At 66.9% G+C, this 15,535-nt stretch overlaps 1 protein-coding gene across 1 annotated transcript; it reads right to left on the reverse strand.

Annotated features, from left to right (window-relative positions):
• Positions 1 to 727: 727 nt before the first annotated feature.
• CPT1B (carnitine palmitoyltransferase 1B) lies at positions 728 to 14,485 on the reverse strand. Its single transcript, XM_058022227.1, has 19 exons — positions 14,434 to 14,485; positions 13,003 to 13,165; positions 12,793 to 12,932; positions 12,185 to 12,356; positions 11,178 to 11,279; positions 10,958 to 11,095; positions 10,097 to 10,174; positions 9,899 to 10,006; positions 8,750 to 8,834; positions 8,469 to 8,664; positions 7,228 to 7,413; positions 6,164 to 6,269; positions 4,868 to 4,984; positions 4,482 to 4,646; positions 3,698 to 3,832; positions 2,423 to 2,575; positions 1,601 to 1,714; positions 1,259 to 1,351; positions 728 to 811 (listed from the first exon to the last, which is right to left on the reverse strand). Exons 2-19 carry the CDS (start codon positions 13,141 to 13,143, stop codon positions 728 to 730), a joined length of 2,313 nt encoding a protein of 770 aa, XP_057878210.1. The 5' UTR covers positions 13,144 to 13,165; positions 14,434 to 14,485.
• Between the last annotated feature and the right edge of the window lie 1,050 nt (positions 14,486 to 15,535).

Here is a 15,535-nt window from a genome sequence, read left to right on the forward strand (position 1 = left end):
CACATCACCAGGATGGGTATGGAGCTGGGGATGGGCATGGATCACTGGGATGGGGACAGCCATAGATCACCAGGACAAGCACGGGCATGGGCATGGGGATGGGCACAGATCACTGGGATGGGCACGGACCTCAGAATGGCTACAGATCTCTGGGATGGGCATGGATCACCAGGATGGGCACGGAGCTGGGGATGGGCATAGATCTCTGGGACGGGCATGGATCATTTGGATGGATGGCCACAGATCCCCGGGATGGGGCTGGGTACGGACCACCGGGGTCAGTGCCCTAGGGATGGCCCTTCTGATGCCTTCACTGGCCCTGGCTGGTACCCACCTGTCCCCCCGAGGACACCCCATGGATCCAGCCCTGGCTGCACCCCATGGATGCACCCCACATTCCATGGATGCACCCCAGCATTCCATGGCTGCACCCCACATTCCATGGATCCAGCCCTGGCTGCACCCCAGCATTCCATCCACGGATCCAGCCCTGGCTGCACCCCATGGATGCACCCCAGCATTCCATGGATGCACCCCACATTCCACGGATCCAGCCCTGGCTGCACCCCATGGCTGCACCCCACATTCCATGGATCCAGCCCTGGCTGCACCCCACGGCCACCCCCGGCGCCCCCCCCGTGGCACAGCGGGGTCACACCAAGAGCCTTTATTGGGAGCGGGTGCAGGGCAGCGCCCCCGGCCCCCCAAGCCCCCCGGGCCCCCCCGGTCACTTCCCGGCCGCGGGTTTGTCGAAGAGCGCCGCGAGGTCCAGCATGGCCTGGCGGATGTTGCGGCCGAAACGCTGCGAGTCCTGCGGGCAGCGCCGCTCAGAGCCCGCCCCGAGTGCCCAAAGGGACACCCGGACCCCCCGTGCCCACCCCGGGGCACCCCCGGGGCTGGGGGACCCCCAGAACAGCCGGCAGCCCGGAGGAATGGGGGACCGGCATGTGGGGTGGGGATGGGGTGGGGTCCCACAGGGTGGATTGGGATGTGGGGAGGGTCCCAGGGATGGGATGGGGATGCGGTGGGGGTCCCACAGGGTGGATTGGGATGTGGGGAGGGTCCCAGAGGAGGGGACAGGGATGGTCCCACAGGAAGGGGTGGGGTGCAGGATGCAGCAGGGTCAATATCAGGGTCAGGGGTGTCCCAGACCCACAGGTGACCCCCCAGGTGACCCCCCAGGTGACCCCACAGGTGACCCCATGGATTGAAGTTCTGGTATAGCTCCCCCCCCCACACACCCCCCGTTGCCCCTCACCGTCTCGGGGCTGGAGAACTTGCTGGACACGTGGAAGGTGATGAGGTTCTCCCCGGCAATGATGTAGGACACCCCATAGCCATCGTCTGCCACCTGCGGGGGGGGAGAGAGGGCCCATGGGGCACCTGGGACCCACCTGGGGCACCCACCTGGGGGTTGTGGGGCCGGGCTGAACCCCCCGGGTCCCCCCTGTGGGGCTGGGGACTGCCGGCGTGGGGCACCCCCTGCCCGAACCCACGGGGGGAATGGAGTACAAGACCCCACGGGCCCCCCTGCACCCACTGCCCCCTCCCGGTGCCCGCCTGTGCCCTCCCGGTGCCCCCCGGTGGTCCCGGAGCTCACGGGGCCGAAGCCGCCGCCGCAGGAGACGTGGTCGGGGAATTGCTCGAAGTCGAACATCTTGAGCTGCTGCTGCGGGGTCTGGCTGGTGGAGAGGCGCCAGGGCTCCGACAGCACCTGCGGGGACACTCGCTGCAGCCCGGGGCACCCGGGGAGCCCCACTGCCCCACTACGCCCCGTGCCACCCCAGCCCCAGAGCGGGACTCCATGTGCAGTGACACCAGGGAGGGTGGCAGTGCCCCCTTGTGTCCCGCTGTGCCCTCCCGTGCCCCTCCCGGTGCCACACTGTGTCCCCCGTGCCCCCTGCTCGTGTCCCACAGTGGCTCTGTGTGCTCCCCCGTGACGGCGCCCGTTCCCTCGTGTCCCTCAGTGCCACCCTCGTGCGCTGCTTCCACACTGCCCCCTCATGTCCCTGTCCCGAGTGCCCTTCGAGTCCCGTGTCCCTCAGTGTCCCGTGTGCTGCTTCGCCCGTGTCCCCCTCGTGTCCCCTCGTGTCTCTGTTCTGTGTCCCCGTCGTGTCCCGGGTCCCTCAGTGTCCCGTGTGCTGCACCCCCGTGCCCCTCTGTATCCCCCCGTGTCCTCGTCCCATGTCCCTGGCCCATGTCTCCATCCCGTGTCCCTGTCCCGTGTCCCTTGTGCCCCTGTGTCCCTGTCCTGTTTCCCTATCCCCTATCCCGTGTCCCCGTCCCGTGTCCCCGTCCCATGTCCCTGTCCCGTGTCCCCGTTCCGTGTCCCTGCCCCATATCCCTGTCCCCTGTCCCCGTCTCGTGTCCCTCAGTGCCACCCTTGTGTGCTGCTGCCCCCATGCCCCTGTCCCGCGCTGACCTTGGCCAGGAAGGGGCTCTGCGTGCCCAGGTACCGGGACATCAGGTAGAGGCAGAAGAGGTGGCGGTCGATGCCCGAGCCCGTCATGGCGAGGCGATAGAGCTGCTGGTGCTTCTCTGCCGCGGCCTTGAACAGCTGCTGCCGCTCCGAGCGCTGGGGTGAACCCCAAATTACAGCCAAACTGCACCCCAAACCTGAACCCCAGCACAGCCCCCAGATCTGCACCTTGAACAGCTGCTGCCGCTCCGAGCGCTGCGGGGGAATCCCAAATTACAGCCAAACTGCACCCCAAACCTGACACCCCGAACCTGCACCCCAAACCTGAACCCTGATACAGCCCCCAGATCTGCACCTTGAACAGCTGCTGCCACTCCAAGCACTGGGGTGAACCCCAAATTACAGCCAAACTGCACCCCAAACCTGACACCCCAAACCTGCACCCTGATACAGCCCCCAGATCTGCACCTTGAACAGCTGCTGCCACTCCGAGCGCTGCGGGAGAACCCCAAATTACAGCCAAACTGCACCCCAAACCTGAACCCCAGCACAGCCCCCAGATCTGCACCTTGAACAGCTGCTGCCGCTCCGAGCGCTGGGGTGAACCCCAAATTACAGCCAAACTGCACCCCAAACCTGCACCCCAAACCTGAACCCCAGCCCAGTCCCCAAATCTGCACCTTGAACAGCTGCTGCCGCTCCGAGCGCTGGGGTGAACCCCAAATTACAGCCAAACTGCACCCCAAACCTGACACCCCGAACCTGCACCCTGATACAGCCCCCAGATCTGCACCTTGAACAGCTGCTGCCGCTCCGAGCGCTGTGGGAGAACCCCAAATTACAGCCAAACTGCACCCCAAACCTGCACCCCAAACCCGAACCCCAGCACAGCCCCCAAATCTGCACCTTGAACAGCTGCTGCCACTCCGAGTGCTGCGGGAGAACCCCAAATTACAGCCAAACTGCACCCCAAACTGAGCCCAAACCTGCACCCTGATACAGCCCCCAGATCTGCACCTTGAACAGCTGCTGCCACTCCGAGCACTGGGGTGAACCCCAAATTACACCCAAACCTGACACCCCAAACCCGAACCCAAACAGGCACCCAGCACCCCGTGAGGCACAGGAACCTCTGTGAGGGATGGGGACATCCAGGAGGGACAGGAACGTCCATGAAGGACGGGGACCCCCAGGGGGGATGGGGACCCCCCGAGTGACAGTCCCAGGAGGGTGTGGCGGTTCCCAGGCCAGCCCCGCGTCCCCGCCGGTGTCACTCACGCTGCTCCAGGGGTCGGCCATGCTGCGCACGAAGGCCGTGGCCTCGGAGGTGCAGGAGCGCACGGTCTCGGTGCGGCCCTCGCGGAACAGCCGCGTCATGGACGCCTCGTACGTCAGGCAGAAGGAGCCCTTGTCCTGCGGGATGGCAGCGTGGGGACATGGGATGGGCCTGGCTCGTCCTGCTGCCTGACACCGGTCACACCCACCTCGTCCTGGCCATGGCCCTGCCCAGATCCCGTCCTTCCCTGGTCCTGCACCATCTCATCCCATCCCATCCCATCCCATCTCATCCCATCCCATCCCATCCCATCCCATCCCATCCCTTCCCACCCCATCCCGTCCCGTCCCGTCCCGTCCCGTCCCGTCCCGTCCCACCCCATCCCATCCCACCCCATCCCATCCCATCCCATCCCATCCCATCCCATCCCATCCCATCCCATCCCATCCCATCCCATCCCATCATCCCATCCCATCTCATGGATCCCATCCCATCCCATCCCATCGTTATCCCATTCCATCCCATGCCTATACGGTTCTATCCCTATCCCTGTCCCATCCCATCCTTATCCCATCCCATCCCATCCCACCCCTACCCCATTCTATCCCTATCCCTGTCCCATCCCATCCACATCACCATTCCATACCTACCCTACCCCACCTCAGCTCCCTGCTGCCCCATTCCCTCCCCATTCCCATTCCCACCCCATGGATCCTATGCCATCCCATCATCCCATCATCCCATCATCCCATCATCCCGCCGCAGGCTCCCGTGCCCGTCCCTCACTCGGAAGTGAGCCAGCTGCAGGGCGATCTGGATGAAGGCGTCGGGGCTGGTGCGGCAGCGCTTGATGAGCCCCTTGCCGAAGGTGGTGAACGGGAAGCAGCAGAAATCCACGTCGTCGGCCAGCGCCCGCGCCACGCGCAGCGACGCCTCGATGGCCGCCAGCCCCTGGGGACACCGCGTGGCGTGGCGTGGCATGGCATGGCATGGCACCCTCACCTGAGCCTGTGCCCACACCTGAACCTGTACCCACACCCAAGCCCACACCTGAACCCGTACCCACACCCAAGCCACCCCCCCTGGGGACACTGCATGGCCCGGCACAGCGTGGCGCTGCATTCACCTGTGCCCTCACCCTCACCTGCCGCTGTCCCTGCCCTGTCACCCACCTCGGGGGGGAAGTTCCACTGCAGGCGCTGGGGGGGCGCCAGGTGCCACCTGGGGTCCCCCTTGCAGTGCCCGTCCTGGGTGTAGCCCAGCTGGAACTTGTCCGTGGCCAGCATGAACTGGGGGGGACAGGGGGCGGTGGGAAGGGGGCAATGACCCCCGGTCCCCAAAAACCCCCTGCCCCCCAAAACCCCCGGCCGCCAAAACCCCCGGCCCCACAACTCCATAACTCCCAGCACCCCAATTCCACAATCCACCCAGACCCCAAATCCCCAGAACCTCAACCCTCAATCCATGACTGCCCCAACCCCGAATTCCCGAGACCCCTGATCGCCCAGTTCTGTGCCCCCAGACCCCAAATCCCATGGGCCCCCAACCCTTCAGCTCCCCAAACCCCAAATCCCCAAGTCCCCCGACCTCCCAATCCCGTGACCCTCCAACACCAAAATCCCCAAATCCCCAAATCCCTTGGCCCCCCGGTTCCATGGTCAGTTCCATGGTCCTCCACACCCAAGTCCCCAAATCCACCCTGTTCCGTGGTCCCCCACACCCCAAATCCCCAAGGCCCTGCTCCCTGACCCCCGATTCCATGGCCCCCAATCCTTCAGCTCCCCAAACCCCAAATCCCCAAGCCCCCCGACCTCCCAATCCCGTGACCCTCCAACACCAAAATCCCCAAATTCCCTGGCCCCCCAGTTCCATGGTCCCTCACACCCAAATCCCCCCAGTTCCATGGTCTCTCACACCCAAATCCCCCCAGTTCCATGGTCCTCCACACCCAAATCCCCCCAGTTCCATGGTCCCCCACACCCCAAATCCCCAAGGCCCTGGTCCCTGACCCCCAATTCCATGGCCCCCAACCCTTCAGCTCACCAAACCCCAAATCCCCAAGCTCCTCAACCCCGCAATCCCCCCCGACCACCTGCAGCCCCCAAGCCCCTCAAATGCCCCTATCCCCAAAACCTCCCATCACCCCAACTCCCTGATCCCCCCAGCCCCCCAATCCCAAACCCTCAGGGCCCCCCCAGAATCCCGACCCTCACCCCACAGCCCCGGGCAGAACCCCACATCTTCCCTCCGTCCCCAAACGGGGGTCCCCAGCCTTGGGGTGCCTTATAGGGGTCCCCAACTGAGGGCTCCCCACCTGGCCAGGGGTCCCCAGACCTTGGGGCACCCCATGGGGTCCTGAGCTGAGGGTCCCCATCAGGGGGTCCCCAGCCCTGGGGTGCCCCACTGGGGGTGTCCCCGCCCCATTTGGGGTGTCCCCATCCGGGGGAGCCCCACTGGTGCCCCGGTACCTCCCAGAGGTGCCCCACGATGGGGGCGTCGGCCCAGGAGTGCTCGGCGTTGGCCCCGATCTTGCCGTTCTTGTAGACCACCACTGTGAAGGACTTGTCGAACCAGCTGCGGGCGGCACGGGGGGTTTGGGGCGGATTTGGGGGTGTTTAGGGGGTGTTTGGGGGGCACTGGGGGGCAGAGGGTACTGGGAGGGAGAGGGCAGGGAGTCTGAAGGGGCTGGGGGGGGGGGTTCGGGACATCTGGGAGGGTTTTGGGGTCCCCACAGTTGGTGGGAGCAGCAGGGATGGGGTGCTGAGGGGCCCGATGGTGCTGGGGGGTCTGGGAATGGATCTGGGTCTGGGATTGTAGGATGGGGGTGCAGAGGGTGCTGGCGGGAGGTTTGGGGTCCCAGCAGGCTTTCGGGGTGCCCATCGGTCACAGCAGTGCAGTAGGGACTCGGTGATGGGGTCTGGTGGGGCTGGGGATGATGTGAGGGGGTTCAGAAGGTCTGGGAGGGGGTCTCAGGGGTGTCTTTGGGGTGCACACAGTCAGAGCAGTGTCTGTGCAGCACGGACTGGGCTGGGTGGGTTTTTGGGGTGTTTGGAGTGTCTGTGGGTATTTGTGGGTACCAGGGGCAGGTTTTGGGGTGTTCTGGGGTGTGCACCGGTCGCAGCAGTGTCTGTGCAGCACGGACTGGGCTGGGTGGGGGTTTGGGGTGTCTGGTGGTGTTTGTGGGTGTCTGTGGGTGTTTGGGATGCAGCTTTGGGGTCCTGGAGGTGTTTTGGGGTGCTCACCAGTCATAGCAGTGGCCGTGCAGCAGGGACTGGGCTGGGTGGGTGTTTGGGGTGCCTGTAGGTACTGAGGGCAGGTTTTGGGGTGTCCTGTCTCACGCACCGGTCGTAGCAGCGGCCGTGCAGCAGGGACTGGGCTGGGTGGGTGTTTGGGGTGTCTGTGGGTACCAGGGGCAGGTTTTGGGGTGTCCTGTCTCACGCACCGGTCGTAGCAGCGGCCGTGCAGCAGGGACTGGGTTGGGTGGGTTTTGGGGTGTCTGTGGGTGCCAGGGGCAGGTTTTGGGGTCACGCACCGGTCGTAGCAGCGGCCGTGCAGCAGGGACTTGGCGTAGGCGTCCATGCAGCCGGGCTGGGCGGGCTCCTGGCCGTGCTCCTCCTCGTCCAGCGTGAGGAAGAAGGCGGCGCGCTCGATGGCGTCCAGGGACGCCTTGTTGGGGCCGTGGCGGAAGAACCGCGCCCGCGCCTCGGCCCACGGCACCCTGGGCGGTGCTGGTCAGCGAGGGGCACCCCAAACCCCACACACCCCACCCCGGGTGGCACCGGGGCCATCGAGGACCCCTCTGAGCCCCCCACCCACGAGGGGGGTCCCGTGTCCCTGTGCGAGACTGGGGACAGGGATGGGGGGCAGAGATGGGGAAAGGACGCCCTGGTGGTCCCGGGTTCCCAACACTCCCAGTGTTCCCAGTATCCCCAGTGTGCCCATCGCTCCCAGAGTTCCCAGGAGCCCATTGTGCCCAGCATCCCCAGTATTCCCAGTATGGCCATTGCTCCCATTGTTCCCAGTGTTCCCGGTGTTCTCAGGTGCCTGGCATTTCCAGTGTGCCCAACATGCCCATTATTCCCGAAGTTTCCAGGTGCCCAGTGTCCCCAGTATCCCCGTCATTCCCAGTGTCCTGGTATTCCCAGAGTTCTCGGGTGCCCAGCATCCCAGTACGCCCAACATTCCCATTATTCCCAGAGTTCCTGGCATTTCTAGGTGCCCAGTGCCCCCAGTTTTGGCGGAATTCCCAGTATTCCCATTATGTCCATCATTCCCATTATTCCCAGGTACCCCGTGTCCCCAGTATCCCCATTATTCCCATTGTTCCCAGAGTTCCAAGTATGCCCAACATCCCCATTATTCCCAGAGTTCCCGGTGTTTCCAGGTGCCCATTATCCCCAGTATTCCCATTATGCACATTATTCCCAGTGACCCTGGAGTTCCCAGGTGCCCATTATCCCCAGTATTCCCATTATGCACATTATTCCCAGTGACCCTGGAGTTCCCAGGTGCCCAGTGTCCCCACTACCATTCCCATTGTTCCCATTGTTCCCGGAGTTCCTGGAGTTCCCAGGTGCCCGGTGTCCCCACTATCATTCCCATTGTTCCCGGAGTTCCTGGAGTTCCCAGGTGCCCAGTGTCCCCACTATCATTCCCATTGTTCCCGGAGTTCCTAGAGTTCCCAGCATCCCGGTATCCCCGTTATTCCCGGAGTCCCCAGCATCCCAGCACGCCCGACACCCCGTCATTCCCGTTGTTCCCGGTGCCTCGCACCTTTCCCCGGCCGTGAGCGCCGCCAGCCGCTCCTCCCCGGGCTGCGGGGGCGAGGGGTCCTCCAGGATCCTCTGGAATTGCATCTCCAGGTCGGCGGGCGGCAGCACCTGCCCCCCGTAGTAGAGCCACATCTTGTAGTAGCGGCCCTTGTGGTACACGGCCAGGTGTTTGCTGTCCGTCAGGTGCAGCAGCGTGTCTGGGGGGGCACGGGGGGTCAGGCCAGGCCGGCGGGACCCCGGGGATGCCCCCCGGGCCCGGTGCCGCCCCCTCCCCGGCCGTACCCGTCTCCTTGCCCGGGATGCGGGTGGTGTTGAACATCCGCTCCATCTGGTACGAGCACATGGGCACCACGCCCAGCGCCATCATCTGGGGAGGGGGACACGGCTCAGGGGGGCTCGGGGGGGCGGCGTGCCCAGCTCTGCCGCTGCCACCCCCGCTCCGAGCCCCCCGACAGCCCCGGGTGGAGCTCTCCCTGCTCCTGTCACACGGAGCTCTCCCTGCTCTCCCGGGACCCCCAAATCCCCCAAATCCATGGGATCCCCACAGCTCCCCCAGCCCCACGGGACCCCCAAATCCATGGGATCCCCACAGCTCCCCCAGCCCCACAGGACCCCCAAATCCATGGGATCCCCACAGCTCCCCCAGCCCCACAGGACCCTCAAATCCATGGGATCCCCACAGCTCCCCCAGCCCCACAGGACCCCCAAATCCATGGGATCCCCAACGCTCCCCCAGCTCCACGGGACCCCCAAATCCATGGGATCCCCACAGCTCCCACAGGACCCCCAAATCCATGGGATCCCCACAGCTCCCCCAGCCCCACAGGACCCTCAAATCCATGGGATCCCCACAGCTCCCCCAGCCCCACGGGACCCCCAAATCCATGGGATCCCCACAGCTCCCCCAAACCCCACAGGAGCCCCAGGATCCCCCCATCCCCCTGGGACCCCCCAGCCCCCTGGGAACCCCCCAAACCTCCATCCCCCTGCCCCCTGGGACCCCCCAGCACCCCCAGCACCATGGGAGCCTCTGGACCCCCAGGCTCATGGACCCCCCCCAACCCTAAAGAATCCTAAAGAATCCCCCAGCCCCCCCAACCCCATGGGACCCTCTGGAGCCCCCAGACCCATGGCACCCTCTGAGTCCCTTCAACCCTAAAGAACCTCCCAGTCCCATGCGACTCCCCCAGTTTCCAGTCCCCTTGGTCCCCCGCAGCCCCATGGGGCCCCCCTGGGACCCCCAACCCCATGGGACCCCCCTCCCAGCTCCATCGGGGCCCCCCAGTCCCCCCTCACCGGGGTGATCTGCCCCCATTCCAGCTGCTGCCGGTACAACGGGACAACGCCGACCCCACCCCTCCGGGACAGCCGGGACCCCCCAGCCCTGTGGGACCCCCTGGACGCCCCCTGGACCCCCCCGGGCCCCCTCACCGGGGGGATCTCGCCCCGGTCCAGCCGCCGGCGGTAGAGCATCATGGAGTGCACCACGTTGGCCGCCCGCGCAGCCTGGACGCGGCTGGGGGTCACGTACAGGAAATCCTGGGGACAGGGGACACGCCGCGTGTCGCGGGGGGTGCCGGGGGTCCCCGGGGGGGTTTGGGGGTCCCCCGGCCCCCCTCCAGCCCTTACCATGGCGTAGTAGTTGCTGTTGACCATGATGGGGCTGCGGCCGCGCAGGTAAATGTACTCCTCCCACCAGTCACTGACCTGCAGGAACGGGGACGGGGACATGGACAAGGGACACGGGACAGGGGATGGGGACAAGGGACCGGGACAGGGGATGGGGACAGGGGACAGCGGGGGAAAGAGAGCACAGGGACAGGGATGCGGAGAGGGAACCGGGAAAGGCCACAGGGAGGGTGACATGGGATAGGAGACAGGGACAAGGACAAGGGATAGGGGACACGGGATAGGGGACAGGGATGGTGACAAGGAATGGGGACAGGACACAGGGATAGGGGATAGGGTAAAGGGACAGGGAACAGGGACAGGGAACAAGGGATAGGGGAACAGGAACGGGGACAAGGAATGGGGACAGGAGACAGGGATGGGGGACAGGGATAGGGGACAGGGTAAAGGGTCAGGGAACAGGGACAGGGAACAAGGGATAGGGGACAGGAATGGGGACAAGGAATGGGGACAGGAGACAGGGATGAGGGATAGGGTAAAGGGTCAGGGAACAGGGACAGGGAACAAGGGATAGGGGACAGGAACAGGGATGGGGACAGGGACAGGAATAGGAACAGGAATGGGGGACAGGGAGAGGGGACAGGGACAAGGGTTAGGAGGCAGGGACAAGGACAGGAGACAGGGGAAGGGACAGGAACGGGGACAGTGACGGGGGACAGCATCCTCTGCCCCTACTGCTCCAGCCAGGACACCCAGGAGATCCCAAATCCCTCCTCATGCTGCCGGGAGGGGACACCAGTTCTGGGGTCACCACCCCAAAGGCCGCGGGGTCCCCATGTCCCCGGGTGTCCCCACACTCACATAGTTGGTTGTCCACCAGGACTTGAGGCGCAGGTACCGCTGCAGCCGCGGCGCCGTCTTCTCCTGGAACTCCTTGGCCAGCGCCTCCATCTCCCGGAACTTGTCATCGTCCAGGAGCGGCCGCACCGACTCCAGGTACTGCGGGGAGGGGACACGGGTGACACCCCATCATTGCCGCTGCGGGCACCCCTGGGGTCCCAGCCCCGCGGGGACAGCGTACCCGGGCGATGGTGGCTTTCACGGGCGGCACCGGCAGCGTGGGGAGGGAGCTCTGGAAGCTGTACAGGAGGGGCTTGCGGATGGACATGATCTTCACCAACGCCTGCGGGAGCAGCGGCAGCAGGAGGAGGAGGAGGAGGAGGGATGGGGTGAGGATGCACAGCTCCCACAGCTCCCAGAAAAATCCAGCACCCACAGCTCCCACGGCACCCAAAGCTCCTGCACCAGCCACAGGTCCCACAGCTCCCACAGCTCCCAAAAATCTCCAGGTATCCTTGGCTCCCAAAAAATCCACAGCTACCAAAACCTCCACAGCTCACAAAGCTCCCCGAGTTTCCAAAGCTCCCACAGCACCCACAGCTCCTACACCAGTCACAGCTCCCACAGTTCCCAGAGCATCCACGTCTCCCATAGCTCCGACAGCTCCCCGAGTTCCCACAGCTCCCATGGTTCCCACATCTCCAAAGGTTTCCCTGGCAGCCACAACTCCAACAGCTCCCACAACTCCATGGCATCTGCGGCTCCCACAGCTCCCACAGCTCCCAAAACTCTCAAAGCTCCCACTTCTCCCTCAGTTCCCAAAGCTCCCACATCTCCCAAAGCTCCCATAGCTCAAACAGCTCCCATGGGATCCATGGCACCCAAAGCTCCCAAACCAGCCGCAGCTCCCAGAGCTCCCACAACTCCAACAGCTTCCACAACTCCATGGCATCTGTGGCTCCCACGGCACCCAAAATTCCCATAGCTCCCACACCAGCCAGAGCTCCCACACCTCCAACAGCTCCCATAGCTCCCAAAGCTCCCACATCTCCCAAAGCCCCCACATCTCCCAAAGCCCCCACATCTCCCACAGTTCCCAAAGCTCCCACATCTCCCACATCTCCCAAAGCTCCCACATCTCCCAAACCCCCACATGTCCCAAAGCTCCCAAAGCTCCCACATCTCCCAAAGCCCCCACAGCTCCCAAACCCCCACGTGTCCCGCATGTCCCAGCGCGGTGTTGCTCACCATCCAGAGGCGGGTGCTGCGGCTCATGCGCCCGTGGGGCTCGAACATCCAGCCGTGGTAGGAGAGTAGCAGGCGGAGCAGCCTCCGGAAGAGCAGCACGGCCGCCAGCCAGGCCCCCGTGGAGAACACCACGGTGCTGACCACGGTCTGCGCATGGGGGCTCAGCGCCTCGCTGGGGACACGGGGGGGGACACGGCCTCAGCGGTGGGGACAGCGCGGGTGGCATCCCCAGAGTGTCCCCAGGCTGGGCTGTGCCCCCGGTGGCACCGCCAGGAAATGTCCCCAGGTGGGGCTGTGCCTGTGGAGTGGGACCCACGGGGATGTGCCTGCGTGGGGTGCCTTGAGGGACACCCCCAAGTGGAGATACCACAGGTCTCCTGCACTTTCGAGGGGTCGGGGTCCCCTCCGTGGGGTGGGACTCCTTGAGGGACACCCCCAAATGGGGCGGGGATGTGCAGGGTGGAGCCCCCAGGGCCACGCTGGGTCTGGGGTCTCTCCCCGGAGCGTTGCCGGGGGGCCATGCGGGTTGTCCCCACGCGGGCTGTCCCCACCACGGGCCGCCCTCGCTGGCCGTGCCGGTGTCCCGGCCGGTCCCGTGTCCCGCTCACCTGCGGGGCAGCCAGTGCCGGATGTGGGCGATGAGCCCCAGGGACGGATCCACGTGGCAGTAGCAGGAGCCGGCCGTGGCCATCACCACCACCATCCAGCTGGAGGGCGACGCGGGGTACACGCCGGTCAGGAAGCTGTTCTGTGGGCACAGCGGGGTCACGGGGGCACACGGGGGTGGCACCGGCGGGGGCACGGGCGGCCGAGCCCACCTTGGCGCGGACCAGGCGCTTCTTCCATGAGTGCACGACGGCCAGGTAGAGCTGGCGCACGGCCTCGCGGCTCAGCTGGAAGCCCAAGCCCTCGGGGGTGACCGTGAACTGGAAGGCCACGGCCTGGTGAGCTTCCGCCATCCTGGGCACCGGCCGGTGACACCTGCGGGGACACGGGGGCGGTGGGCGCGGGCGCGGACCGGGGGGCGGCGGGGACAGCGGTGCCCTGCCGGTGTGCCCGGGGCGGTGCCAGCCCCCGGGAGCCCCGGCCGCGTCACGGCCGTGTCACGGCGGCGTCACGTGGCGCTGGCCCGGTGCCCACTGAGGGAAGGGTCAGCGCTGGCATCGCCCGGCCCCGGAAAGGGACAGAGGGGAGGACAGCCCGGCCCCGGAGGGGACAGCGGGGAACACGGCCCGGCCCCGGAGGGGACAGCGGGGAACACGGCCCGGCCCTGCCCCCGCCCGTGGCACACGCTGTCCCCTGCCCGTGTCCCCTGCCCCTGTCCCCTGCGGGACATGGCCGGGGTGCCACCAAGTCCCCGTGTCACCACGAGTGTCGCTGGAGACCCCCCCGCTCTGGGGGTGCCGCAAAGCCCCCCCAGCTCTGGGACCCCCGGTGTGGGCACAGCCAGGGCCGAGCCCGGGGGCGGCGGGGGTGACCCCCCTGTCCCCAACACGGGCACCTGTCCCACGGTGGCCTTGGGCTGAGGGTGACAGCCGGGACCCGATCACAGCGGGGCTGCTGTGCCCTCTGCACCGCGTGGTGTCACCACCCCGCGCCCCATGGCACCCCCATGGCACCGCACTGTGTCACCAGGCCTGGCACGGCACCGATGGCACCCCACGGCACGGCCTGGCCTGGCACGGCGCACCCGGGCACTAAAGCACATCCCCAGCCCTGCAGGGCGCCGGGGCACTGGCACTGCCCGGGTGTGTGTCACCGCCCTGTGTCACCTCCCTGTGTCACCCGCAGGGCACAGTGGCACTGCCACTGCCCGGGCGTGTGTCACCACGCTGTGTCACCGCCCTGTGTCACCCGCAGGGCACAGTGGCACGGCCCGGCCCGTCCCGCGTGTCCCCGCGGCGGGTGGCACCGGGGCCACTCCCGCCGTGTCCCCCGCCCCGCCCAAGGTCACGGCGGCTCCCGGGCCGGGATGCGCAGCCCCGGGATGGCCCCGCCCGTTGCCCCCGCGTGGGGCCGGGCCCCGCTCCGGGACCCCCGCAGGTGACACCGCCAGGGGCCCCTCGGAGGGGACCCCCGGACTCGCGGGGGTCGCTCCGCACGGACACGCGTGGAGCCGGCACCGGGCGCGGCGGCGCGGGAGGGACGGGGGGTGCCGTGCCGGTACCGGGGGTGACCCCGCTTTGCCGCCGCCCCCGCGGGGCTCCCCGCGCGCGGGTCCCGTCGCGCCCCCTCCCCGGGCCCGGTACCTGCGTGGGCAGCGCGGGGGCCGCGGCTCCGCGGGACGACGGCTCCTGCGGCCGCGGCAGCCGCCAGCCGGTAACCGGACACCGGCGGGGCCGGGCGGGACCGGAGCCGCTCCGCCCCCGGGGGGACCGCGACGCCCGGGGGGACCCCGACACACCGGGACGGCAGCGGCAGCGCGGGGGGACCCGGATACCCGGCGTCCCGGGGGACAGCGACATCCCGGGAATGCGACGGGAATCCCCGGCCGGGGGACAGCGACGTGTCGGGACAAGGACCCGACATCCCCCGGGTGACCGTCCGGGACAGGAATGGACATCCCGGGACAGAACGGGCATTCCCGGGATGGGGCGTTATCCACAGCCCGGGCCACGGAGCGACACCGGGGGGACAGCGGGGACAGCGGGGGACACCGACATCCCGGGGGGAGGGATCCACGTCCCGAGACAGTGACCCGCATCAGTGACAGGAGCACACAGCAGGGACAGGGACACATCCCGGGACAGGGACACATCCCGGGACAGGGACACGCGGACCGGGACAGGGACCCGGGACAGGGACACATATCAGGGACAGGGACAGGGACCCGGGACAGGGACACACATCCTGGGGACAGGGACAGTGGCTCTGCCACGGGCTGCGGGGGCTCCGGGTGTCCGTGCCCCGGTGTCCCTGTGCCCCGCCTGTCACCTGCTCCCTGCACTGCCTGTCACCTGCCTGCCACCTGTTTGTCACCTGCCTGCCACCTGTTTGTCACCTGCCCGACCTCTGGCCCCCGTCCCAGTTGTCACCTGCCCGTCACCCCGAGTGTCACCTCCCTGTCCCCTGTCCACTCCCTGCCCCCTGTCCCCGCCCTGAGGGGACACGGGGAGGGGTCTGCAGCACTCGCGACCCCCACCCCAAAGACCTCCCCCCATGTCACCCCCCGTGTGTCCCTTGTGACCCCCCCCCCCCCCACCGACGGCGATTGGGGGGTCCCGGGGAGCGCATTTGGGGAGGGGGCAGGAGGAGCAGTCGGGAATTTGGGGGTGGGATTTGGGAAGGGGGAATTCGAGGGGGTTGGATTTAGGGCGGGGTTTGGGAAGGGGGAATTCGAGGGGGTTGGAT

Source organism: Melospiza georgiana, chromosome 4, assembly GCF_028018845.1.
Source record: "Melospiza georgiana isolate bMelGeo1 chromosome 4, bMelGeo1.pri, whole genome shotgun sequence".
Taxonomy (NCBI): domain Eukaryota; kingdom Metazoa; phylum Chordata; class Aves; order Passeriformes; family Passerellidae; genus Melospiza; species Melospiza georgiana.